General features: G+C 43.2%; 1 gene segment (V, D, J or C); it reads left to right on the top strand.

Annotated features, from left to right (window-relative positions):
- Positions 1–24,862: 24,862 nt before the first annotated feature.
- Positions 24,863–26,171, top strand: LOC118559252. The segment is given in 3 exon segments: positions 24,863–24,895; positions 25,236–25,371; positions 25,628–26,171. Coding segments are annotated over 2 exon segments (465 nt in total).
- Positions 26,172–26,670: the final 499 nt, after the last annotated feature.

The following is a 26,670-nucleotide window of genomic DNA, read 5'->3' as shown; positions in this document are numbered from 1 at the left end:
GCTAGTTCAGCTAAGCTACCTACAGTTCAGATACACGTGACCCTCCCAAGATGGCTGCTACGATGACGTATGAGGGGAGGTCCTAATGACGTAACCACGCTTACGCTGATGGGATAATGCCTCGCTTCGAGGGGCGCAGCTAACTGGGAGTTTAAAGCAAAGCCGCGACTTGAGCTCGGACAAAGAAATTAAACTGATAAGAAGCGAAAGAGAGAGAGGGGGGAAAGCAGGGAAAAAGATGGAAAGGAATAAAGCGGTAACCCACGGCGGGGTTCTTGATGGATCACAAATCAAACAGCAAAATCAATTGTAAAATGCATGCACATACAAAGAAAATGTTCAGCAAAATAATTCCAACTTCGTCGTGGAATAAAAGCATTAACCAACACCTACAAAGTTCTACCGCCTGCCCAGGCACTTCTAAACACCCTGTTGGTGAAACAGAAATAAAAGGGGAGACCCCGTTACTTTGAGGTGCCTCGGGGCTGGTCCGGAGCGCTCCGAGTAGTGGCTTTCTGGACGCGTCTTGACGAGCGCAGATGTCCGCAGGCTGCAGCGGCACGGGGAAAAAGCTCCTTCGTTTCTTCCTCCGGGTTCAACAGTCGCTTTGTTGGCCAGACAAAGCGGGGTCCTCTTTGATCACTGGGAGATATGGCGTCTCTCAGTCTTTTGATCAGAGGGAATTTAAAAGTACTTATTTAAGTCGACCTCCTGTTATAAAAGCAGGGAATAACCGTTGCGTCGAAAAATCTCGGTCCAGCGAGCAATCGAACACGTGGCGTGGGAATCACCCCAACGGAATCAGCTGTGTGTGTCTTCACGGGTTGGATAAAAGCCAGGGAAGAAGGAAGGTTGTCGTGTGTGATCGGCTTTTATAGCCATCACCATAGCAACCTTATCTTGATCGGCGGCCATTTTGCCGTGTTGCGTGATGGGAGTTGGTGGCCATTTTGACCACATGAGTTGGTGGCCATTTTGACCACATTGCATCATGGGTAACGTAGTCCGTTACGTCCCGAATTGATGCCGGCTTTCTGTCACGTCTGAACTGGCACAACACACAGGACTGATCAACTCAAGTGTTTAAATTCCCAGGTGGACATCCAACCTGAAGCTCTGAGGAAACATCTGAGCTCAGGTTCAGCAGTGTGCTGTATCACCTGTGTGGGTTCATCTGATCAGGACTTTTTAGAGAAACTCTAGAGGAGTTCTAGAGGAATTCCTTAAATATGCTCTCATTTATCTTCCAGAGCCTTTTGTTTCTCTGATGTCGGTCATATTTTAGAACAAGCAAACATCTGATCCTCTCTGAAACAGGAGCTACAGAGGAAGCTGGTGGACTTGAAGACAGCCACAGAGAAAATGTATGTGTTGAATCATTTCTTGATTTCTAACTCATCTCTTCAGACCATGTTACACTAAAAAACATGTTCTTTGTGGTTCTGTTCTGTGACAAACGGCAGCTGGATTCTAAATGTTCTTAGTGGACAGTAGAGTTTTTAGTCATGTCTCCTTTTCAGGACAAATGTTACAAACATCTTCCTGGCTCTTGATCCAACAGAGTTCCCTGCAGAACCTGGACTGAAACCTTGTCCTCCTCTTAGCTTCACTCTGTGTTTGGACTGGTTCTGCTGGGACGGCCCGTCATCAGGCTGAATAGAACCAGAGCTCAGGCAGAGGAGGAGCTTCATTCTGAAAAGCTGTGTTGGAGCTGAAGAGCTGCTGTGTTCTCTCTGTTCTTCAGTCTCTACCAGAGAAAATGATGTTCCTGCTGTTCCTCTGGATGACGATCATCTCCTTTCAACCAGGTCAGTCATCTAAAGAAGTAGGCAGGTGGAAAAGGAGACGGTAGACGTGAAAGCATTGGGAGCTTTGAGTTTGTTCACCTTTAGAAGACTAAACTAAGATTAAAGGTAGAGAACTCAAGTCCAAAGGTTCTGCTGAAATCCACCTGTGTTGTTTTCAGGATCCTCTGAGGATTTACTGACACAAATGAAAGATGATCTGCTGGGTTTGGAAGGAGACAACGTGACGCTCTCCTGCAACTATTCAGGAACTGTAAACCTTCTCCTCTGGTACCGACAGACGTCCAGTTCATCTCCACAGCTGGTCGTCTCAGGATATTCAGACACAGAAGGAAGGTTGTCTTTGAAACATGAGACACAATCAAAGAAGTTTCATCTGCTGATCTCCTCTGCTGCAGTGACAGACTCTGCTGTGTACTACTGTGCTGTGAGGCCCACAGTGACAGGAAACAGCAGAACTCTGTACAAGAACCTGCAGTACTCCACAACATCCACTAGAGGACCTCATAAATCAGGCTGCAGAAACATGATGTGCAGCTGCTCTAAAAAAACACTTTACAGTTTTTTATAGCATTTTAGGCACAGTTTTGATCACAGTTAGAACAGCTGCACACCCAGATTCCTAAAGTCAGATCATTAGCAAAAGGAAATTATTTTATAGAGTATATATTGTCAAGAGAGCAAATATACATTATTTTCAACGTTTTTGTTCCTTTTGAAGACTTCCTAATCTCTAAAACTGTATTCCACTGAAACAAACATCTCAAATGATTTGTACATCTGTGATACATACATGCGTACATAGTCATCATCACAACTTTCATAAAAGAAGAAATACTTTCATCTTTTGAGCACATTGTACTGCATCAAATCAGTCAGTGAGTACAATGGTAATAATACATTAACCCTTATCGGATTATAAGGCACACCATCAATTTTTGAGAAAATGTAAAGATTTTAAGTCCGTTTTATAGTCAGAAAAAAGCGGTACATATAATAAGTGTGATTATAGCTCACCATCTTGTGTCCATTTGGGCTGATGAGGTGAGGTCTGAACTCCACTGATCCACCTGCTACAATAATTGATGTCTGTGAGAGTTGCTGCTCTGCAACAAACTGCAGGGAAAAGCTGAAATGATTTGAGGAGCTTTATTCTGAAGAGATCCAACGTGTCTCTGCTGAGCTGATTGAATAGGTGGAACTATTATCTGCTGCAGCATTATTGTTCTCCGTCTCTGTGTTAAGACGTGCTTAAAGAATCTGAGCAGCTTGAGAGATAGCATCGTTGGACGCACATTTTAAAAGTTCCACAGCGGTAATGCAGCTAATGTCAGGTATGTGGGTCAGGTCAGCCATGGTGTGTATGTTCTTCTTACCTGTTTCCTGCAGAGCGCGACAGGAGGACACCAGCTAGTAGGTGTTCCCAATCTACTGCTGGTTAGGATTATTTAAGGCGGCTGGAGACATCTGGAAGAAGTCAGAGCATTACCTCTCCTTAGCGGTACCTGACCTCATCTCAGCTCCTGGTTGTTCTCGTCTTTGTGTTATTACTGCTCACTGATCCTGACTTATTATTCCATGGATCCATTCCTGTTCCTGCTCACTTCCTGTCCTCCTACTTCTGAGTCACTGTGTCCTGGATCTCTGATCCAGCTCGCTTAATACCACTCCACTGCTTGTTTTCTCCATCCTGATTCTCTGGCAAGTCAGAATCCCCTGAGTCTTCCTGGATGTCTGACCGGGCCGGTGCTCCTCCTCCCCCAGCGTCCTGTTTCATCGAGACTGTCCATCCATCCATCCATCCATCCATCCATCCATCCATCCATCCATCCATCCATCCGTCCGTCCGTCCGTCCGTCCGTCCGTCCGTCCGTCCGTCCGTCCGTCCGTCCATCCGTCCGTCCGTCCGTCAACATCTGCTCTCAGTTTCACTAGCCAGCGGTTTACCAGTGCCCTCCTCCTTCTCTCTCCACACAGTCCATGACCAGAGCCTTTTCTTGTTAATCAAATCAATAATCAGTTTCTTGTGTATTCCTTCTACTGTGTTTGTTGCTTCCAAGTCGTCATGAAAAACCCAGTTGTTACAGTTATAATCTTACCAGTAAAACACAGAATGATTTTGACTAGCAAGGACCGAGACACAAAGATGAGATTAAAGATTCATTGAAGGAAGGGGTTGAGGATGAAGAGGAAGAGAGGATGGGATCATCCAGGGACAGAGGTGTGCACAGACATTTTGGGGGCCAGGTGCTCTAGCTGAAAATAAGAGCACCTTGTGCAGCACATGAACATTATGTTGACTTAGAGATGGAGATGGATGAAGGGGAAGAGAGGATTGGATCATCTGGGAAGAATTGCCTGAAGGCTCAGGAGGATGAGACTCAGTAACGACTTATTGCCGAGTCCACTTAGTACCTCCCAGATGAACCTGCATCAAAGAGACGAGAATAAAAGGATGAGGAAATGAGAATGAGGGTGAAGGGATGAAAAGGGATCAGGTGAGAGAATGTGACAGACTGAGAATGTTAGGTGAACTGAGTATAAATACACTGCTGGGTAGTTAGAGGTGGGGAAGAGAAGTGAACTTGCTCCTGAACCCAAGTTAACATTTGTTACAAGCAGCCATTTACCACCGTGTGAAGTCTAGCAGACTGGGTTCACAACAAAGCTGTTAAATTTCTCCAGAGGATGTTGGTTGGCTGGGTGTCTAGGCTGCTTCCTCAGACAGAATGATGTCTGCCTCCTCTATGGAAAAATCACCATTTAAATCTTTATTTTATCAAGAATCAAGAAGGTTATTGACATTATGCAGCCATAATGAAACATTGGCAACATGTCTGCTCTGAAAGCAACATGAAGCCAGACAACCAGAAACAGCAATAGAAAAACCAGACAGAATCGTCAGAATCAGAAATACTTTAATAATCCCAGATAGAAATTGCTGTTTCAGTACAACCGCCATCACAAAACATCACAAACATTTCATGGGGGGACGATTTACTGAGGCCTTGCTGCCAAGGTCACCACACGGTGCCCACAGGGCGCTGCCATTACCCTGTGAAAACATAGAGATCACAAAAAGGAAGGTGGGAGGGAAAAAACATATCTCAAACTGTATCCTATAACAGGATACAGTTTGAGATTTTAAAAAACCTCGGCACAAGAAGCACAAATAAGACGAGACACATATATGCAAAAGGTTAACATTTGAGACTAGTCGCGTGTAAGTTCATCAGTTTATATGAGCATCAGTTATGCGTGACTGTTTGGGTGAAAGTGTTTATATTTCCATCAACGCTCTCCAGAGGCCATTGTCCTTGATGTTATCAGCCAGCCAACAGTTCAGAAAGCATCCACTGATGTCAGCGGGGGAGGAGGGAGCGGGGTAGAGTTCCGAGCTCTATGCAATAACAATCCAGGAGTAGAGATAGGGAGGGCGAAATCCAAATATGTTATTTGTTATGAGACAAGCTGCACTGCCTTTCCTGTCAGCTTTAAGTCTTTGCTGGCTCCAAATGGTAAATCCAATTTTCCAAATTGTTGGGCTTTTCCGCGCTTCACTTCCAGATTTTATCCCATCTCCCCTTGAGTTCAACCACCAAAGCCAGTCTGCGTTCCAGCACAGCCAGCTTTCGGCTCTGCTCCTCCACCTTCCAGAACTGACCGTTCACCGCCTTAGTGAATGCGTCATGCAACCGGTAGACTGATCAAGGCCAAATGGCTACCGACATCCGCTGTATTTGCTGATACATCAAAAATCCACCAGAACCAATAAGTAGAAATCCAGGTGTCCTGAATACAAACATGTATATGTCTCCACTTCTAGGACTGACAAAACCGATTATCTAGCAAACATTTTAACATCTGGATCAGTTTGTTCCTGTCTCTGGTGAGGAGGTTCCCATACCAGGAAACCATATTAAAGAAGAAAACACTTTGAATGAGTTCTCTATGTCAACCCAGTCTCACTGAAAACATTTTAATACCCACGTTGGTCCCAATTTGGCTTTTCAATACGTTTCAGTCCTAAGATTTATCTGGCCTCTTCATTTAAACTGGATTGCAACCAGGTCATGTGACTATAAAGTTTCCCCGGAAAAAAAGAACATAGCTTCCATTGACCGTGAAAAAGTAAACATTCAAGTAAGGCAGCTTTGTTTTTATGAATTTTAATTATATTTCTAGCAAGTATATATATTGTTTTCATAACATATGTTCAGAGAAGGATTATAACCTTTCCTTTATTAGTTTCACCAAAGGTCTGCTCAGAAAGATGTGAGAAAGTGACGTTTCCACCTACTTAACTGTTGTGCTATAGTAAAGCCATGATGAAATAATTGATGTCAGATTGAATTCTGACCATATGCCATGGAGGAGGGGCCAGAAGGAATTCCACCACCCTGCTGTAAAGACAGTCACTCAGCAGGGTGCCTACTGTAAACCACTTCCCACATACAAAGGACATGGCCCTCCTAGCAGAGACACAGTCTATTCCTGCAAGCTACATGGAAAATAAGAGTCTGCTCTGCCTCCCTGGGGTTGCCAGGTGGCTAACTAGCTTCCTCTGCAAGCCACCACAGACTTCCAGTCTTCACTTCTGACCAGACTCACTTCTCTCAGACCACTTCTTCCTGGAGCACTCCAGGACAAGGCGGCCACCCAGTCTTCACCTTCCTTCCTCCCTGAGACAAAAGGAGGAGAGGAAGATGGGCCTGAACCACGATGGGCCCTCCCAGGGCCTGAAAGACGCACAAGCCTGCAGCTGGGAGAAATCTCCCTTCGCCCTAGGGACATGACGGGGCAAATCAGAGCCTTTACAGGAAAGCGGGCTCCAGACGGAGCTGAAAAGCCGGCAGAAGGACCCACTTTTGCATGCTGAGGAAAACCTGCTGAAATCGTGACTGCAACCGGGTCAGAAGCTGCCTGCAGGACATCCAGGCCTTGAACGATGCTCCAAACTCTGGCATGCTCATGGCTACATGCCTCCAAGCTGCCCCACCACGCTGTTGGTTAGCTTATAGCTGCAGAGCTGCATGCTAGCCCGCTGCTGAAAGATCAACGATTTGCCCTGCTTTTCCATCGTCTCTTCCTTGGATGGCCAAAGTTGACCGAACTCACACGAGGCACCGACAGGTTGGACAGAGAGACCCAAAGGGAAAATTACTTGGTCATTGGAAATGTTTGTGATGCGTTCACATGGTGCTTTCAACAAAGGAGATAACAGAATTAGCCCCTGCTAGCATCCTGTTCTATGGCATTGCTGATATGGTTTAAATGTGTTTTATGGTTATAACAAACGTTATCTCCATGGGGGTTTCATGCATTGATGGGATATTAATATTTATGTTATCCGGTCACTCATTATGACTAAAATGAAAGCCGAAGCTTTTAAAGTCAGGGCCGAAAATCCACTAGAAAAAAATGCTATTTAGCTCCTGTCATGATTTGTCTTGGATGAACCCGGACACAGCACACACACAGAGCTGGTTTCGAGTGTTTATTGCAACAGCAGGAAGTGGATGATGAAAGCCAGAGTCAGTTTACCAGACGAGGTTGTAGGGTGCAGGAACTGGCAGACGGGAACAGACCGGAGCAGACAGAGCAGGACCAGGAGACGGACAGGAACTGGACAGGCATGATGTTCTGATGAGTGAGGACGAACCGGTAACCAGGAACAGACTAAGGTGAGTAAATATAGCAGAATGAGCAGGTGGAGCGAGTCCATGGTAATTGCAGCCTGACAGGTGTTCCTAATTAGGGCTGCACTGGAGAAGGAGCCAGGAAATGTTCAGAGTGCAGCCTTCAGGCTGCATCATGACAGCTCCTGGTTACATCCAATTCTGGACTTTCAGGAGGAGCTTGTTTTAAAGCATAAGGCTTGTTAGGTAGTGCTATGAGCCTTCTTCCCGTATTAATATTGAATATTAATGTCGATTTAAAGGCATTTTGGATTAACTTTAGGAGTAACCGATTTTAGCGACCGATCGTTACAGCGACCCCTAGCGCCCGGAGGTAGAATTGCATAAATAAAATCTACCGTCCCTGAAGTAACTGATTTTACTGAGCAAATCATTCTTTAAATTGTTATTTTCTCAAAAAAAATTTTGTTTAACTGTTCAACCACTGATTGTTGAGTCCTTGGACTGATGACAAAGACAACAGAGATATGAAGCAGTAAAGATCAGAGACAGAGCTGCTGTGGAAGCAGGATACTCTCTGATTGGTTGAGTAGAAGTGGCCCCGCCCACTGAACTTCAGCTCCTCCAATGACATTATGTCTTCCTCCTGCAGTGGAGGAACATTGTTCATCTGCTGTGTGGCTTTCAGAGCTCCACAGACATGTTGCTTTACCTCTTTTTGCTTCTATCTCACATTAGAGGTGAGTTTAAGAACAGGGATTCAGGTTTTGTTCCAGCTGCTGCATTAACCACAGATACAGACTGCATTTCACTACTTTTCTGCTTCCTTTGCTCTGATAGAAGGAAAATCAGCTTTTAAACAATTTGGAAACTGAACTGACAGAGTTCTCCTGTTGATTTAGTTGTGAATGTCCACAGAGTAACACTGAACAGGGGACATGTGTCCACTGTCTTCTCCTCTCAGCCTCATGGACAATGTTAGTCTAACGGCTTCATTTTCTCCTCCTTTTCCAGGACTAACAGCTGGAGACACAATCTCTGCTGGTAGAGATGAAGTCAGAGGGACAGAAGGACAACCTGTCTCACTCAGCTGTAAGCTATGAGACAACTGTATCCTCTGCAGACCTCCACTGGTTCAGACATCACTCTGACCTCCAGGCTCCTCAGTTTCTACTCTGGAAAAGAGGAAAAGGAGGCTCTGCTGAATATAATCCTGATAAGCCATATTTCTCAGCAACAACATCTTCATCCACTGAGCTGAGCATCAGAGAGCTAACCCTGGCAGACACAGCTCTCTACTACTGTGCTCTAGAAACACAGTGATACAAAGTGTAGAAGAGGCTGTACAAAAAGCTGAACACAGATATCTGACTACTCTTCAGAGAGGAGGGAAGTGGTGTTCAAAGCACAGCTTCATATCAGATGGATTCTGCTAATTCCTGTTTGATCACAGTCACTGTGGTTCCAGCTGCTGATCAAACACTGTGGGAGGATCCACAGGAGCAGAGTCACTAATCTACCACACTCACAGGAACAACCAGAGCAACTGAATCAACCTGTCAGAGAGACAAACAGAGACAGACAGGAAACCCTAAATGCGTTTTGGTGGAACTCGTACTTAATAAGCTATAAACATATTTACTAATACTTTACTCCTAGACAAGTAATAGTGGATGAGGAATGTATAAATAGATGATCTACTAATCCTGCAGTGCATTAATTAGTCATGCAATTGATTTTGGTTTCTTTGGTGTACTTTTGAACCCTTCTGAAGTGAACATTATTTAAACTTTCTTAAGTGTCTGCCAGTGTACAGAAAACCCTTGAAATATAACAAAAATCTCAATAAAAACATAAAAGGCCATATTAGTGCAAAGAACAATGCAAAACCAAAATCTCATTGAACATCAGTGTCCTTTATAACATTGGTTGAGTTTTATAAGATTTCCCTATATTTTCTATCTGCAACAATACAAAGCTCAGCAATTAGAGCAGTGGTGATAATTGTTTTCTGGTTCACTCCACAGCGCTTGAATGCTTTAATCATTATGCCACCTCCCTGGAACAGCTTGAAAAGTTTTTGGTATCGAAACACCACTTGTTTTGCTCTCTTACTGCTTAAAAGAGCTACAATAAGATAATTACTGTAAAATCACTCTAAATCATTCTCGTTTGTCCCTAGGGATGGATGGAACATTCCATATAAACAATTGGTCCTCTCCATCAACAAGGTCTTAGTCAGGCTTTTCTCTATTGAAATTAAGAGGTACGGTCCGAAATTACTTCAGTTCAGAGTGTAGCCGTGTTCACTTCCTGGTTCCTCAGCCAATCATATGAGAGTTCCCAGGGTTCCCAAAACAGAGCGCAGCATTTGGTATTTTATCTTGGCAAAAGAGCAGCAGCCTGCAAACAGGGAAGCCAGTAAGAGAAGCGGAGCAGAAATAGAACAGAATAGAACATCCTGTGGAGGTAAAAGGTGAGTTTAGCAGCAGCAATGGACCATTGAGGAAACTGCATAATATGCCATTGTCAGTGTGCATGAAACACTAGGTGTAATAGCTGCTGGGCACGGATTTTGGTCCCATGAAAAAGATCAATATATTTTGTATTTGGGTTCCGCTGTCATTCAGGGCCCCTTGGAATCCTCCTTATGTAACACCCATGCCTAGGTGTCATAATTACGTATTCCTCCTTTAAGAACTTAAAAAGGAAATAAATCTCTCATGCGGCTATGATGTCATCTTCTCTGCGGCCTCTGGACTGAAAAAAAAAACAAAAAACAGTGGTCCTCCTTTTTTAAAACTGGCTGGAAAACAGCATTTTGTAAAACTACTACTTCCTGTCAGCGGTTGGATACCTCTGATTCCTGTTTGGTCCTTCTACCTCTGAAGAAGCAGCCACACTTTATACCAACACAAACTATACTTTAACACTTTTAATCTAAACAAACCAGATAAATAGTTTGTAGATATTCAGCTGAGGCTCTTATAATACTGTTGTGGGAAAATAAATGAGAAAGAGCCCTGCATGATGGTGATATCAGCTTCTTATAGATCATTAGGGTCACTAAATGAGTGATAAGATGGCAGCCTGTAGAATATTATGGAGTCAAAGTTATCCAACCTATTATTATTATTATTATTATTATATGTTATTATTATAGGCTGCCCGAGATAACTGACTATTTGTTCATTGGTACATTGTCAATATCTATGTATGCCACACAGTTGTAGTGCCATCGAGCCATGATTAGAAAATAAAATTGGATTGGGAACAATATGACTTGGGACCCTCCAGGCAAGGACAGCCTTTCTCTCAGCAGGGTGCTTCAGTACCCCCCCCCCCCCCCCCACAGACAAAAGGTCAGAGCACTCCTGACCAGATCTTCCTTCAGTCTACCCCTGACCAGAGACAACGGCCACTTTTCTCCTGGGGCTCCCGAGGAGAGGGGGTCTAGCAAGCCACCTGGTCTCCTTCCCCTGAACCATGAGGGCTCACGGCCAAAAAGAACAGGAGCCAGCACCTGAGAGAGATCCCTCTTAGCCCAGGGATAAGCAGGCAAATCAGAGTTAAGTCTGCTGTCTTAACATCAGTGTCAGGAGCAGGAGGGAAGAATCCTGCTACGCAGAAACAACTTTGTTGATTTCTCCTCAGCCTTTACAGGAATGCAGACTCCACACAGAGCTGAAAAACTGGCAAGGAGCCACTTCCCCATGCTGAGAGGAGAACCTGCAGAAACCGTGACCGGGTGGGGCTGTCTGCAGGACATCAGGCCTCCGATCCTGACCACATGTTGATAGCCTGCAGAGCTGCACATTAGTTGAAATATAGTGCTAATTCAGATAAACAGCATTACATAGTGATGTTCTCTAGATGATAATTTTATTTCTGTTATTAAACTCTTGAACTTGAAAAGAAGTTGTCACTCCTTTATTCTACATGTGTGCAGAGTTTGCTGTTAAAAGATCGCTAGTGCTCGAATTCATCCCTTTCAACCATTGTCTTGCTTAAGAGCTGATCATCACCAGACAATACTTAACAGACAGATATTTATGAAACATTAAATAACTTTAAACAGTGTCTAATTGCACAACACAGTGTTGGGGAGAATACTTTGTAAATGTATTTAGCTACAGAATGCTGATTAACTTCTTTAAAATTAGTTTTATAACATATTCCATTACATTGCTCAATCATGGTTCTTTATTCTAAATGCTTGGAAAACTTACCCTTAAAACTGCATTTTAGCCTTTTAAAGCCTTTTCTTCTGCTATGAACAACATCCAGGAAAACCAGTTCCTGCTGCACATCTGACCCTCTGACAAGCTGCTGGAAGCCTTTTTCCACTGTTCTAGTCAACCTTTCAGCTCCTCTAGAGGGCGCCATTCTCCAGGAGGCGGGGCTCTCCTTGTGCTCTGGGTTCCAGCATTGTGTCAATAATAAGTGGTGCTGTGAAGAGAACAATTGTCAGACTGAATGTTGAACATCAGCTAGTTTCTCCTGCTGATTTCAACCTTGGTGGACAGATGGATCATTGGCTGTGGATTATTCTGGCTGCTCTTTTCTTTGGTAAGATACAAAGCTCAACATGTTTCCTCTTCAACCACTTGAACACATTACTGAGCTCTACATGAAGAGCTTTTAATGTTCATTCTACAGAAAATCACAGCAGATCATTTCTGCTGCCATTTGTTACCTTGTAAAAACACCTGATATGGTTCAAAGTGACAATGATCAGTGAAAATGACATCTATTCTACATGTGATAGAAGTCTTTAAAGCTGCTGATTGTTCTCCTTTAATCAATCATCTTTATTGATTCATCTCTTCCTCTGCATGTTCTGTTCTTCCCCAGAGTGTAAAGGAGACTCAGTGAAGCAGACAGAAGGAGATGTTGTTGCTGCTCAGGGAGAATCACTGACTCTGGGATGTATTTTTAAAGCCAGTGGAAGTTATACATTATTCTGGTACAAACAAGAAGAAAACAGCTTCCCACAGTACATGCTGAAACAACAGTCATCATATAAAGATAAAGCTCCAGAGTTCAACAACAACAGATTTGATGCTGACATCAACAAAGGCGAGAAAACCTTTAATCTGACGATCCAGGATCTCCAGCTGTCAGACTCTGCTGTGTACTACTGTGCTCTGCAGCCCACAGTGACAGGAAACACCAGAACTCTGTACAAGAACCTGCAGTACCCCTCAACATCCACTAGAGGGCCTCACAGGCTGCTTCTCCTGCTTATAGCCAAACTTACTCATGGTTTAACTGTTCAAATATGTTCAGCATGTCTTGCAGTAAAGGGTTAGCAGCATTTTATATTCTAATATAATAAGCTCAGGTCCAACATATCTTCAGGGAGGAGAACAGCAGGTGGACCTGTGGTTTTTAGATTTCTGATCATCCACAGCGACTCATATCATGTTCCTGCTGTGCTTCCCTTAGAACCTCCAGTCTGGGTCCAGAGAGAACCCAAATTTCCAAACTAACAGTGCTATTTATTCAGATGTAATGCAGCAACAATAGTTCAGAGGAGAATATTCTGTGACCCAGGTGACCAAACCTCAGGGAACCAGCTTGGATCCAGTTTTTGGGTTAATGCGGTTCTGACAGGAAGTGTTCAGGCTGATAAACAGGAATAGAAATGGATTTATATGATTCAAAGATTTAAAGCTAGCTGTGCAGAACTTTATCTTGGACTGACAATCAACTCTGACACTGATTCTTTACTATCAGGAAGTCCACAAAATGCAGTTCAAAGCCTTCAGCTGATCCAAAATGCTGCTGCAAGAGTTCTGATGAAAATCAACCAGAGGGATCATATTTCTCCAATTTTAGCTTCCCTTCATTGGCTTCCTGTTAAATCAAGAATAGAATTTAAAATTCTTCTTCTAACGTATAAAGCCCTTAATAATCAACTCCATCATATATCAGAGCTCTGATTACCCCGTATGTTCCTAACAGAGCACTTCGCTCTCAGACTGCAGGTCTGCTGGTGGTTCCTAGAGTCTCTAAAAGTAGAATGGGAGGCAGATCCTTCAGCTATCAGGCTCCTCTCCTGTGGAACCAACTCCCAGTTTTTGGTCCGTGAGGCAGACACCCCGTCTACTTTTAAGACTAATCTTAAAACTTTCCTTTTTGACAAAGCTTATAACTAGAGTGGCTCATGTTACTCTGAGCTACCTTTATAGTTTTACTGCTATAGGCTTAGGCTACTGGAGGACATCAGGATCTAATTTTCTTACTCTATAAAGTTCTACTGTTCTTCAATTATGCATTATGTGTCGTCATTTCAGCTTTTAACTTTCTGTTCTCTCTCTTTTCTCTTCATAGTAGGTACACCTGGTCTGGCGTTCTGTTAACTGTGACATCATCCAGAGAAGACAGATCATCCTCTACTACCATCTAATGTAGAACAGATTACTGGATCAATGTGTGCTTCTGTGCTTTTTTGTCTGTCTTGTTGTGTCTCTGCTCTGTCTTCTGTAACCCCAGTCGGTCGAGGCAGATGACCGTTTATACTGAGCCCGGTTCTGCCGGAGGTTTTCCTTTCCGTTAATGGGGAGTTTTTCTTCCCACTGTCGCTTCATGCTTGCTCAGTATGAGGGATTGCAGCAAAGCCATGTACAATGCAGACGACTCTCCCTGTGGCTCTACGGTTCTTCAGGAGTGAATGCTGCTTGTCGGGACTTTGATGCAATCAACTGGTTTCCTTATATAGGAACATTTTTGACCAATCTGTATAATCTGACCCAATCTGTATAATATGATTGAACTTGACTTTGTAAAGTGCCTTGACATGACATGTTTTATGAATTGGCGCTATATAAATAAAATTTAATTGAATTGAATTGAAATTGAATTGACACCACAAATCAAAGTAAGATGTTTCTCCAGCGGGGGGCGGTGTTCAGCTGCACCGCCTGATTCTGCGTCTTCAGTTAATAACTGAGCAGTGAGATAATAATCATGCTGACATCAGGTTTAAAAAGTGGAAATGATGTGAGAGCTGAGAAAAATACAACATAAATGAGGATTTTAGTTGTTAATAAATCCTGAAGGCTGAAATCAGTGATGACTGCAATGATGAGAAGGGATTCAGAGACAAAGTGAGACAGAAAGTGTCCCTGGTGTCTCTTTGTAGTCTCTTCTGCTGGTGGAAATTAGTGCCATTGTGAGTGAGTCGTTCAAAAGAACGACTCATTGGAGTGAACGAACTGACTTACTGATTCATTTCTCAGTTCTGTTGGTCAGCTTTTTCCTGCATTCACAGGGTCCCGCCATTTTTCATATCATATCCTGGATTATTTTATTTCAGCTGTAAGGAAATCCAAACTTTTATTTTGTAGTTCAATTTCAGTCTTTTTTTTGACACCTGGCTGTGAATGTAATCTGTTTTTTTTTTACTTGATCATTTATATTTTTGCCAATAGAGCTCTAAAATAAAAACTGCGCTAACCCCGAGCTAATGCTAGGCTAACTTTAGCATGGAGTAACGAGTCAAGCAGATAACTTTACGTCCTATGATTGAATTCATTCAACGAGTTTAGAAAATATTATACATCTTAGAGACTATTCCAGACATATGATGACACTTAAAATATAACTTTATTCAAATTGGTTGGCTGACTCCATCCTCAAAGTTTCTGACTCCATGTTTCTTACTCCATCCTCCATGTTTCTGTCACTAATGACGTCAGAGTTAAAGGCTGCCTGGAAACAGCTCAGCAGCTGAAGCTCCTTTCCTCCCTGATAGAGTTCTGACATTTGTTATGCCATAATGCATGTTTTAAGGTATTTAATGTTTAATAAGTGACTCTCTGTCTCTCTCAGCCCAAACAGCTGATATCAGGACAATAGTTGAAAGGGATGATTCGAGCACTGGCGAGGTTTTAACAGCAAACTCTGCACACACATAGAATAAAGGAGTGACAACTCCCCTTCAAGTTCAAGAATTTATTAACTGAAACAAATGAACACCCAGAAGACACCATTTTAAAGTTTACCTGAATTAAAACTAGGCTGGACAATATAGAAAAAAAACATCAGTAAAATAGAAATCATATTGATCGTGTAGTACCATAATGCAATGATGAAAATAATTGATGTCAGATTAAATCCTGACCACACAGCCACAGAGAGAGTCAGCTGGGATGGCCCTTCTCTCAGCAGGGGTTGCCTGTGGCTATAAAGGTTTTCCCACACAGGCAAAAGGCCCTCACTTTGGACACTCTTGACCGGACCCTCAGATGACCACCACTTCTCTCCTTTGCTCCCGAGGAGGGGGGGGGGGGGTGCAGCCACCCGCTCTCCTTCCCATGGACCATGAGGGCTCACGGGTCCAAAAGAACAGGAACCTGCACCTGGGAGAAATCTCTCGTCGCCCGGGGGGGACATGTCCGGGCAAATCAGAGTTAAGTCTGCTGTCTTAACCTCAGCGTCAGGAGCAGGAGGGAAGGATCCTGCCTGCCAAAAACAGCTTTGTTTTATTTCTCCTCAGCCCTTACAGGAAACGAACCCCAGACGGAGCTGGAATGCCGCTTTTGAATGCTGAGGAGAACCTGCTTAAATCAGACTGCATCCATGTCAGAGAACGTGGCAGGGACAAGGCCCCCCACCCTGAACACATGTTGCTAGGCTGATGATCCACAGGCTAGCATAGCCGCAGTCTTACACTCTGTAGAGCAGAGCAACGATTTCCCTGCTTTTCAGTGCTCCTTCCTTGGATGGCCAAAGTGGACAAAACCCATACGAGGCGCCGACAGGTTTGGGCAGAGAACCCAGAGAGAGAGTTAAAAGGCTTATTGGGAAATGTTGGGTGATGCATTACATATGGTTGCATTAAAACAAAGGGTTAACGGAATTAGCCCATGCTAGCATCCGGTTCTGTAGCATTTGCTAATAATATTTGAGTGTGTTTTATGGTTATAACAAAGGTTATCTTCACAAGGGTTTCATACATTGATGGGACATTAATGTTTATGTTATCCGGCCCACTCATTATGACTAAAATAAAAACTGAAGCTTTTAGTTGTTAGCGCCAAAGGTCCGCTAGCCAAAATGCTATTAGCTTTTGGTAATTTCTTGTTCCGGTTTTTCTACAAAGGCCCGTTCCAAGAATAAAGCTTGACCGTTCTACTCTGCCGTCGGTCGATAGAGCTATGAGCCTTATTTCCGTATTAATATTGAATATTAATGTTGATTTAAAAGCAAAATTGATAACTTTACACTTTAACCAATTTAACGTCCAATCGCTACAGCAACCCCTAGTGCCCGGAGATAGAATCACATTAATAAGATTGGCTGTTCACAAGGTTTAAATGATTTTACTGAGCAAATCAGTCTTTAGAATGTTATTTACTCAAAATAATGTTCTGGTTAACTTGTGATTTGCATTGTGAATGGGTTGGAACACATGTCAAATGTTGTTCTGAATTAGTTAAGCCAATTTAACCTCAATTCACATTCTTTAAAGAAGAAGACCGGTCAAAATCAGAATTCAAACTGCTAAAAATTATTACATACTGTTCAATAAGATAAGATAAGATAAGATAGGCTTTATTGATCTCACATTGGAGAAATTCAAGTGTCACATCGGCTCAGTAATCAATAATCAGAAGAAGGTGCCAAAGTAGGACAAGGTGCACACACAGTGTGTCCTCGTTTATACAGCGGATCAGAAAAAGAAGTAGACAAGAAAAATAAGACTAAAAACACAAAATAGAAATAAAGCAGAGGATGTACATTCACAGTGACTTACATACATATGTATTGACATATATGCAGATGGTAATAGCAGCAGAAGTCACTTATTTCAGGATTATTGCACAGTGTATTAAATAGAATTGCACATTAGTTATTGCACGTTGGTTATTACAGTTACAGTTATGGTTACAGTTATAGTTACAGTTACAGTGCAGCATTGTATAAACTGGTAGCAGCAGGAAGGAATGACCTGCAGTAGCGCTCCTTTTTACAGACAGGGTGTCTAAGTCTGGCACTAAAGGAGCTGCTCAGCTCCTCTACAGTCTGGTGCAGGGGGTGGAAGGTGTTGTCCATGATGGATGTGAGCTTGGACAACACCCTCCTCTCAGCAACTTCCTCCACAGAGTCCAGAGAGCAGCCCAGGACAGAAGTGGCCTTCCTCACCAGCTTATTCAGCCTCTTTCTGTCCCTCTCTGCGCTGCCAGGAGCCCAGCAGACGACAGCGTAGAGGAGGGCTGAGGCCACCACAGAGTCATAGAAGGTCTTTAGCAGAGGCCTGGTCACACCAAAGGACCTCAGCCTCCTCAGGAGGTGGAGGAGGCTCTGGCCCTTCTTATACAGAGCGTCTGTGTTATGAGTCCAGTCCAGTTTATTGTTGACATGAACACCCAGGTATTTGAAACTCTCCACAGTTTCAATGTCCTGCCCCTGGATGTTCACAGGTGAGTGAGGTGGGGGTCTTCTCCTGAAGTTGATCACCATCTCCTTGGTCTTACTGGTGTTTAGAAACAGATGGTTCTTCTCACACCAGTCCACAAAGTCCATGATGACAGACCGGTACTCCAGCTCGTTCCCCTCAGACACACAGCCCACAATGGCCGAGTCATCAGAGAACTTCTGAAGGTGGCAGCTGTCCGTGTTGTAGGTGAAGTCCGAGGTGTAGAGGGTGAAAAGGAACGGAGACAGAACGGTGCCCTGGGGGCCCCGGTGCTGCAGAATGACACATCTGACTGACAGCCGTGCAGCCGCACGTACTGAGGGCGGTCAGTGAGGTAGTCCATGGTCCAGTCAGCCAGATGTTTGTCCACCCCAGCGTCCTCCAGCTTCTCCCTCAGTAGCACCAGTCTGATGGTGTTGAAAGCGCTGGAGAAGTCAAAGAACATGACTCTCACAGCGCTCCCGGTGGTCTCCAGGTGGGTGAGCGCCCGCTGCAGCAGGTAGATGATGGCGTCCTCTACTCCGATGTTGGGCTGGTAGGGAAACTGCAGCAGGTCCAGGGTGGGGCTCACTACGGTGCACAGGTGAGCTAGGATGAGGTGCTCCATGGTCTTCATCAGGTGGGAGGTCAGGGAGACTGGTCTGAAGTGGGCCGGTTCCCTGGCATGCAGCGTTTTGGGAACTGGTACCACACAGGAGGTCTTCCACAGGGTGGGCACCCCCCCCCCCCCCCAGGCTGAGGCTCAGGTTGTAGATGTAGCTGAGGACCTCACAGAGCTGCACAGGTCCTCAGCAGCCTGGGGGGAATATCAATAAATGATAAGCTTTTTTAATTAAGAGTAATTTTCATTTGAAGGACCTTTAGTGGGGGCAGCCATCTTGGTGAAGAACAGTGCTGCCTCCTCCCAGTTTGTGACGTCACTGTGCGGGATCGACTGTAGAGCAAGTCCCAATGCCCTATCTGCCCTATGCCCTATCCAACAATAGCTCTCAGAAGTTCAATTCAATTCAATTCAATTCAATTTTATTTATATAGCGCCAAATCATGAAACATGTCATCTCAAGGCACTTTACAAAGTCAAGTTCAATCATATTATACAGATTGGGTCAGATTATACAGATTGGTCAAAAATTTCCTATATAAGGAAACCAGTTGATTGCATCAAAGTCCCGACAAGCAGCATTCACTCCTGGGGAACCGTAGAGCCACAGGAAGAGTCGTCTGCATTGTACATGGCTTTGCTGCAATCCCTCATACTGAGCAAGCATGAAGCGACAGTGGGAAGAAAAACCACCCATTAACGGGAAAAAAAACCTCCGGCAGAACCGGGCTCAGTATGAACGGTCATCTGCCTCGACCGACTGGGGTTACAGAAGACAGAACAGAGACACAACAAGAGAAACAAAAAAGCACAGAAGCACACATTGATCTAGTAATCTGTTCTACATTAGATGGTAGTAGCAGGTGAGCCGTCTTCTCTGGATGATGTCACAGTTAACAGAACGCCAGACCAGGTGTACCTACTATGAAGAGAAAAGAGAGAGAACAGAAAGTTAAAGCAGAAATGACAACACATAATGCATAATTGAAGAACAGTAGAACTCAATATAGTGAGAAAATTAGATCCTGATATACTCCAGTAACCTAAGCCTATAGCAGTAAAACTATAAAGGTAGCTGAGAGTAACATGAGTCACTAGTTATAATTTTTGTCAAAAAGAAAAGTTTTAAGCCTAGTCTTAAAAGTAGACAGGGTGTCTGCCTCACGGACCAAAACTGGGAGTTGGTTCCACAGGAGAGGAGCCTGATAGCTAAAGGATCTGCCTCCCATTCTACTTTTAGAGACTCTAGGAACCACCAGCAGACCTGCGGTCTGAGAGCGAAGTGCTCTGTTAGGAACATACGGGGTAATCAGAGCTCTGATATATGATGGAGCTTGATTATTAAGGGCTTTATACGTTAGAAGAAGAATTTTAAATTCTATTCTTGATTTAACAGGAAGCCAATGAAGGGAAGCTAAAATTGGAGAAATATGATCCCTCTTGTTGATTTTCATCAGAACTCTTGCTGCAGCATTTTGGATCAGCTGAAGGCTTTGAACTGCATTTTGTGGACTTCCTGATAGTAAAGAATTACAATAGTCCAGCCTTGAAGTAACAAATGCATGGACCAGTTTTTCAGCATCACTCCTGGACAGAATGTTTCTAATTTTGGCGATATTCCGGAGGTGAAAAAAGGAAACTCTGGAAACCTGTTTAATATGGGATTTAAATGACATGTCTTGGTCAAAAATAACACCAAGATTTTTTACTTTATTACCAGAGGCCAGGTTAATGCCATCCAGATTAAGTGATTGGTTAAGAAGTTTATTTTTTGAGGACTCTGGCCCAAAGATTAAAACTTCGGTCTTGTCAGAATTTAGATGCAGGAAATTTAAAGTCATCCAGCTTTTGATGTCATCAAGACATGACTGCAGTCGAAGTAATTGATTGGATTCATCAGGATTTATGGATAAATATAGCTGAGTATCATCAGCATAACAGTGGAAATTAATCCCATGCTGTCTGATAATTTTGCCTATCGGAAGCATATATATAGTAAAGAGAATTGGTCCAAGGACTGAACCCTGTGGTACTCCACAGGTGACCCTAGAGTTTGAGGAAGATTTATTATTAACATGAACAAATTGGAATCTGTCTGACAGATAAGATTTAAACCAGCCTAATGCTTTCCCCTTAATCCCTACAGTATGTTCAAGTCTTTGTAGGAGAATATTGTGATCAACTGTATCAAACGCAGCACTGAGATCTAACAGGACAAGTATAGACACAAGTCCATTATCTGAGGCCATGAGAATATCATTAGTGACCTTCACCAGAGCTGTTTCAGTGCTATGATGAGCTCTGAAGCCTGACTGAAACTCCTCAAGTAGGTCATTACTTTGTAAATGTTCACAAAGTTGATTAGCAACTACTTTCTCAAGAATTTTAGATAAGAAAAGAAGATTAGATATAGGTCTGTAATTTACTAACTCATCTTGATCAAGAGAAGGTTTCTTAAGTAAAGGTTTAATAACAGCTACTTTCAAAACCTGTGGTACATATCCATTTACTAAGGATAGATTAATCATGTCTAAAATAGTGCCACTGATCAAAGGGAATATGTCCTTAAACAACTTGGTTGGGATTGGGTCTAACATACAGGTAGAAGGTTTAGATGAAGCTAAAATTTTAGATAGCTCAGAAAGCTCTACTGCTTCTAAACAGTTCAAACACTGCGCAGATTCTAAAGATTCCTCCAATGCTGCCTCACTTACTGAGGACGAGGTAATCATGTTTGGGAGGATGCCAATTATTTTATTTTTAATGGCATCAATTTTATTTATGAAGAATCCCATAAAATCATTACTACTAAGAGCTAAGGGAATGGATGGATCAACAGAGCTGTGGCTCTGGGTAAGTTTGGCAACTGTACTAAAGAGAAATCTAGGATTATTTTTATTCTCTTCAATTAATGATGAAAAATATGCTACTCTAACTCTGCGGAGGGTCTTGTTATACAACAATAGTCTGTCCCTCCAGATTAAGTAGGATTCCTCTTGGTGTGTAGAGCGCCATTTTCTCTCCAATTTCCTAACATTGTGCTTCAAGGAACGCAGCTCTGAATTAAACCAAGGAGCCAGCTTCCTGTGAATAATCACCTTCTTTTTCAAGGGAGCTACATTGTCTAATGCAGAACGCAATGAGGAAGTCACATTGTTAGCAAAGGTATCGATTTGTGAATGGGAAGAAACAGCAATGCTGCCATCTACAGGGCATTTCTGCAATACTGAGGATATTAAGAAGGGGACAGACTCTTTAAGTTTTGATACAGCATTATCCGATAAAAATCTACTATAATGGAACCCTCTTTTGGGGGTGGAGAATTCAGTTAGATTAAACTCAAATGTTATTAAAAAGTGATCAGACAGGACAGGGTTGTGAGAGAATACTGTTAATTCTTCACAATCAATGCCATATGTCAGAACAAGGTCTAAAGTATGGAGCCGAGAGTGCGTCGGTTTATGCACATTTTGAACAAAACCAATTGAATCTAGGATAGTTTTAAAGGCTACACTAAGGTTATCACATTCAGTGTCAACATGGATGTTAAAATCACCCACTATAATAACCTTATCAGTATTTAACACCAAATCAGATAAGAAATCTGACAACTCATCCAAAAACTGAGTGTAAGGGCCTGGTGGACGATACAAAACAACAAACAGAAGAGGTTTTATTGCTTTGCAGTTTGGATGAGGGAAACTGAGGGTTAAATGTTCAAAAGAACTGTAATTATTAGTTGGCCTGGGACTAATTAATAAATCAGACTGAAAGATAGTTGCCACTCCTCCTCCTCTTCCCACAGATCTGGGAATGTGGAAATTTGAATAACTGGAGGGGGTTGACTCATTTATACTAACGTAGTCCTCTTGTAGCCAGGTTTCTGTGAGACAAAACAAATCAATCTGATTATCAGAAATCAATTCATTAACTAACAAAGTCTTTGGAGGGAGAGACCTTATATTTAATAGACCACATTTTATAATTTTATTTTTAGGTTCAAGGTGAACCATATTGATTTTTATTAGGTTTTTATGATTTGTTCCTTTTAGATCAGTTTTTGATCTGTTAAGTTTTGGCCGTGGGAAAGACACCGTCTCAATAGGATAATGGGTGGGTAACAGTACAGAAGCTGCAGAGAGGTGTGTTAAACTACGGCTCTGCTTCCTGGTCTGGACCCTGGGTTGTCAGCATTTAGGAGAACTAATAAATCCGGCCAGATTCCTAGAAAGAAGAGCTGCACCATCCAAAGTAGGATGGATGCCGTCTCTCCGGATCAGACCAGGTTTTCCCCAGAAAGTTCTCCAGTTATCAATGTAGCCCACGTCGTTTTCTGGACACCACCTAGACAACCAGCGGTTGAATGATGACATGCGGCTAAACATGTCATCACTGGTCAGATCAGGCAGGGGACCAGAGAAAATTACAGAGTCCGACATAGTTTTAGCAAACTCACAAACCGAAGCAACACCAACTTTGGTGACCTCTGATCGGCGTGACCGGGTGTCATTACCGCCAGCGTGAATAACAATTTTGCGGTATTTACGCTTATCCTTAGCCAGTAGTTTTAGGTAGGATTCTATGTCGCCTGTTTTGGCCCCTGGTAGGCATTTAACTATGGTCCCTGGTTTCTTTAGTGCCACATTTCTCATTATGGAGCTGCCAATAATTAAGGTCGGCTCCTCGGCGAGATTGTCGCTCAGAGGGGAAAATTTATTAGAAACGCAGATGGGTTGGTGGTGATCTGGGGTCTGTAATCTAGAGCTATGCTTCCTACGAACCGTCACCCAGCCAGCCTGGTTACCAGGCTGCTCGGGTGCTACTGCTTTAGGTTCGCTACGTGAAGTTACTCTATGCGGCTCCGCGCTAGCAAAAGAGCGGCTATCAGCTGGTTTTTCAACAGCACGGAGCCGGGTCTCCAATTCTGACACCCTCGCCTCCAAAGCTACAAAAACACTACATTTATTACATGTACCATCATCACTAAAGGAGGCAGAGGAATAACTGAACATCTGACACAGAGAGCAGCAGATAGGAGACTTAGTCAGAGCCGGAGAAGCCATTATGAGGCTAAGGCTTGGCTAGCGCTAGGCTAACGCTAGGCTAAAGCTAGGCTAACGCCCTATTACCACGCCAAAGAACAAACCGTGTGAAACACGAGGAGTTCCCAAACGTGATGAGCAGCCACAGACAATGTTTTAAAAGTGCTTATGTTTGGAAACAGATGTTACAGCAAAGAGGTTTAAAGATAAAAAGCGAGAGAGCCTGGAGCAAAGCTCCGTCGTTCACACAGCAACAACAGGAAGTGACGCAATACGCCTTACCGCAAACAGGAAGTCCGCCAGTCACTCTCTTAGCTTAACGTTCTCTGGAAATCTTAAATAATTGTTGATGATCGCAGCTGTGTACAACAGCTCCTATTGAGTTTGCTTGTATAGTGCGGAGAACTGCCCTCGGCTCACCGCGATGTTACGTCACAGGATGTGATGTCAGGTGCCCATTTTTGCCCATATTTGGGCAATAATGGCAGCCCCCATACACAGTGATCGAGACGACAATTTATGCTTTTATTTTCTTATTGATTAACGCTAAATTCATTAAATCACCACAGACGTATTAGTTTTAGTTGTAGCTAATGATCCACTGATTCCTTGTTGACCGGACATTTCCTTTAAGGTGAACTTTGGTTCTTTAACTTAAACAAAATATTATTTCATCAAATAATGTTTTGTTTAACTCAGAATTTGTATTGTGAATGGATTGAAACACATGCCAAATGTTTTTTTAACTCAATTCCATGCTTTGTGGAATCAGATCTTCAGTGAACCAGGATTCACTGAATTATTCTGATTATGATCAACCACTTTTATTTTGTCTTTTGTGTTCTTTGCATCCAAATAGTTCCTTAGCTTAGCTTTTTTTTATCTTCATTTTGCTTAGTAGTTTAGTGAAGTTTCACTAGCCTAGTAGAGAGGACTTGTTAATCGAAATATTGTGTTAATTCAGATAAACAGAATTACATAGTGATGTTCTCTGGATGTTCATTTTATTTCTGTTATTAAATTCTTGAACTTGAAAAGAAGTTGTCACTCCTTTATTCTATGTGTGTGCAGAGTTTGTTGTTAAAAGATCGCTAGTGCTCAAATTCCTCCCTTACAGCAAATGTTGCCATAATGCTGCTACATTGGTATCTGCAGGAGCGACTCATGATCTGATGATCGTGATCACATGAAGGGAGTTGATTTTCAAAAACCACAAAAGATTGACGACAAATGTCAGTGTTGGATACGAGTTTGTAACCGGGAGGACTTTACTGTGGAATCTGACCAAAGAAACCTAAATGTGGTCTCTACATTTTCTCTGTGGTAAGGAGCCAACAGCTACATGTCCAGACCTGATACCAGCGACTGCAGCGTCTGTGCAGGTACGCTACGTTTATTTGGCTTTTTCCCAGTGTAATGAAATGTTGTTTAATCCATGATGACTGTTTATGGTTATTGGGCTGGGTACCAAGAGCTATTAGACAGTCTAATACCCCTATGAATTTCCACACTTGCAGAAGGTGTTTCTACACAGTGGAGATGTTCCCAAGCCGTCAGCAGACTGGTGGGCAGTGGCAGCCTGTACTGAGCGTGAAGGGAGCTTTCTGTCAGACTGGGTGGAGCTGACAGAAGGCTGCTCTAACTCACAGAAGATCTCTGGACAACTGAGCTGAGCAGAGAAGCAGCTCAGACTCTCAACAAGTCTCCTCCTACCGACTGCAGAGCTGCTGCAGAGACTCCAGCTGAGAACATCAGGACAAACATCCTCATCTGGTTCAGCCTGAACAGCAGGTCCACCATTTCACCTGTGGAGACATGGAGCACCTGGCTGTGATCTGGTTCTTCTCAGCTCTGATAGGTACGTATGTTTCTGAGCAGAAACTCTGCCAAAGAAAGATCTTCTACATTCTACAGATCCAGGCTGGGTTTTCTTTGAGCTTCAGATTGTACTGCTTCAGTGACCAGGTTCTGCCTTACCAAGAACCTGCTGCTCCATCATGAAGAAGTGACCAGTAGATGGTTCCCAGCATCATCTGTGTTCACAGTGGCTGTGATTGTAGCTGCTGTAGACTGTGGAGCAGAGCTGTGAATATAACATGTTCTCTGATCGGCAGGTCAGAGCTTGGAAGCTGACATCACCGCCGTCAGATCTCAGGAGTTTTCATCAGAGGGACGCAGGGTTACTTTGTCCTGTAACTATTCAGTTAAAGCTCAGAACCTCCAGTGGTATCGACAGGATCCTGGATCAGCTCCTCGGTTCCTTCTCCTGATCACTGATACTAAAGATCCAACCGTGGTGGAAGCAAAACCTCCAAACCCTCGACTGACTGCAGAACTGAACGAGCAGAGGAACCGAGTGGACCTGCTGATCTCCTCTGCTGCAGTGTCAGACTCTGCTGTGTACTACTGTGCTCTGCAGCCCACAGTGACAGGAAACAGCAGAACTCTGTACAAGAACCTGCAGTACTCCACAACATCCACTAGAGGGCCTCACAGGCTGCTCCACCTCTGGTTTGTCAGGATTCAGTCTGATTGAGCTGCTGAGAGAAAGCAGACATCAGAGGCTTTGCTGCATCATTGAACTCTTTGTGATGAGAAGGTTTGGATCAGAAAGGAGGAGGATGGTTGCTCCATGATGGAGGTGCAGCCTGTGCAGGACATCAGCATCGACAGAGCATTGTTCCACCATTAAGATGTGTCTCCAACCAGTTCTGTGATGCCTTCAGGCCACTGATCTTCTACTCAGCATTATATGTTTTTTTTATGCAATTATACACTGTTTAACGTTATGTAATGTTTATTAAATAACTCTCTGTCTGTTAAGTATTGTCTGGTTATAATCAGCTCTTATGCTGATATCAGGACAATGGTTGAAAGGGATGAATTTGAGCACTAGCGGTCTTTTAACAGCAAACTCTGCACACACTTAGAATAAATGAGTGACAACTTTTCTTCAAGATCAAGAATTTAATAACAGAAATAAAATGAACACCCAGAGAACATCACTATATAATTCCAACAAAAGTAAAAAAAAAAGTAAAAAACAAAGCAACTGGACTTGTTTTCTGTAGTTGAAGACGTTTCTCTTCCTCTCCAGGAAGCTTCCTCAGTTCAAAAAGTCTGGAGTAATGTGGAGTAACAAGCTTTATACTGCTGC

The sequence above is a fragment of the Fundulus heteroclitus genome, unplaced genomic scaffold (genome assembly GCF_011125445.2).
Source record: "Fundulus heteroclitus isolate FHET01 unplaced genomic scaffold, MU-UCD_Fhet_4.1 scaffold_253, whole genome shotgun sequence".
Lineage (NCBI taxonomy): Eukaryota > Metazoa > Chordata > Actinopteri > Cyprinodontiformes > Fundulidae > Fundulus > Fundulus heteroclitus.
Note: the sequence above shows the minus strand (reverse complement) of the source record. Positions and strands in the feature narration are given on the sequence as shown.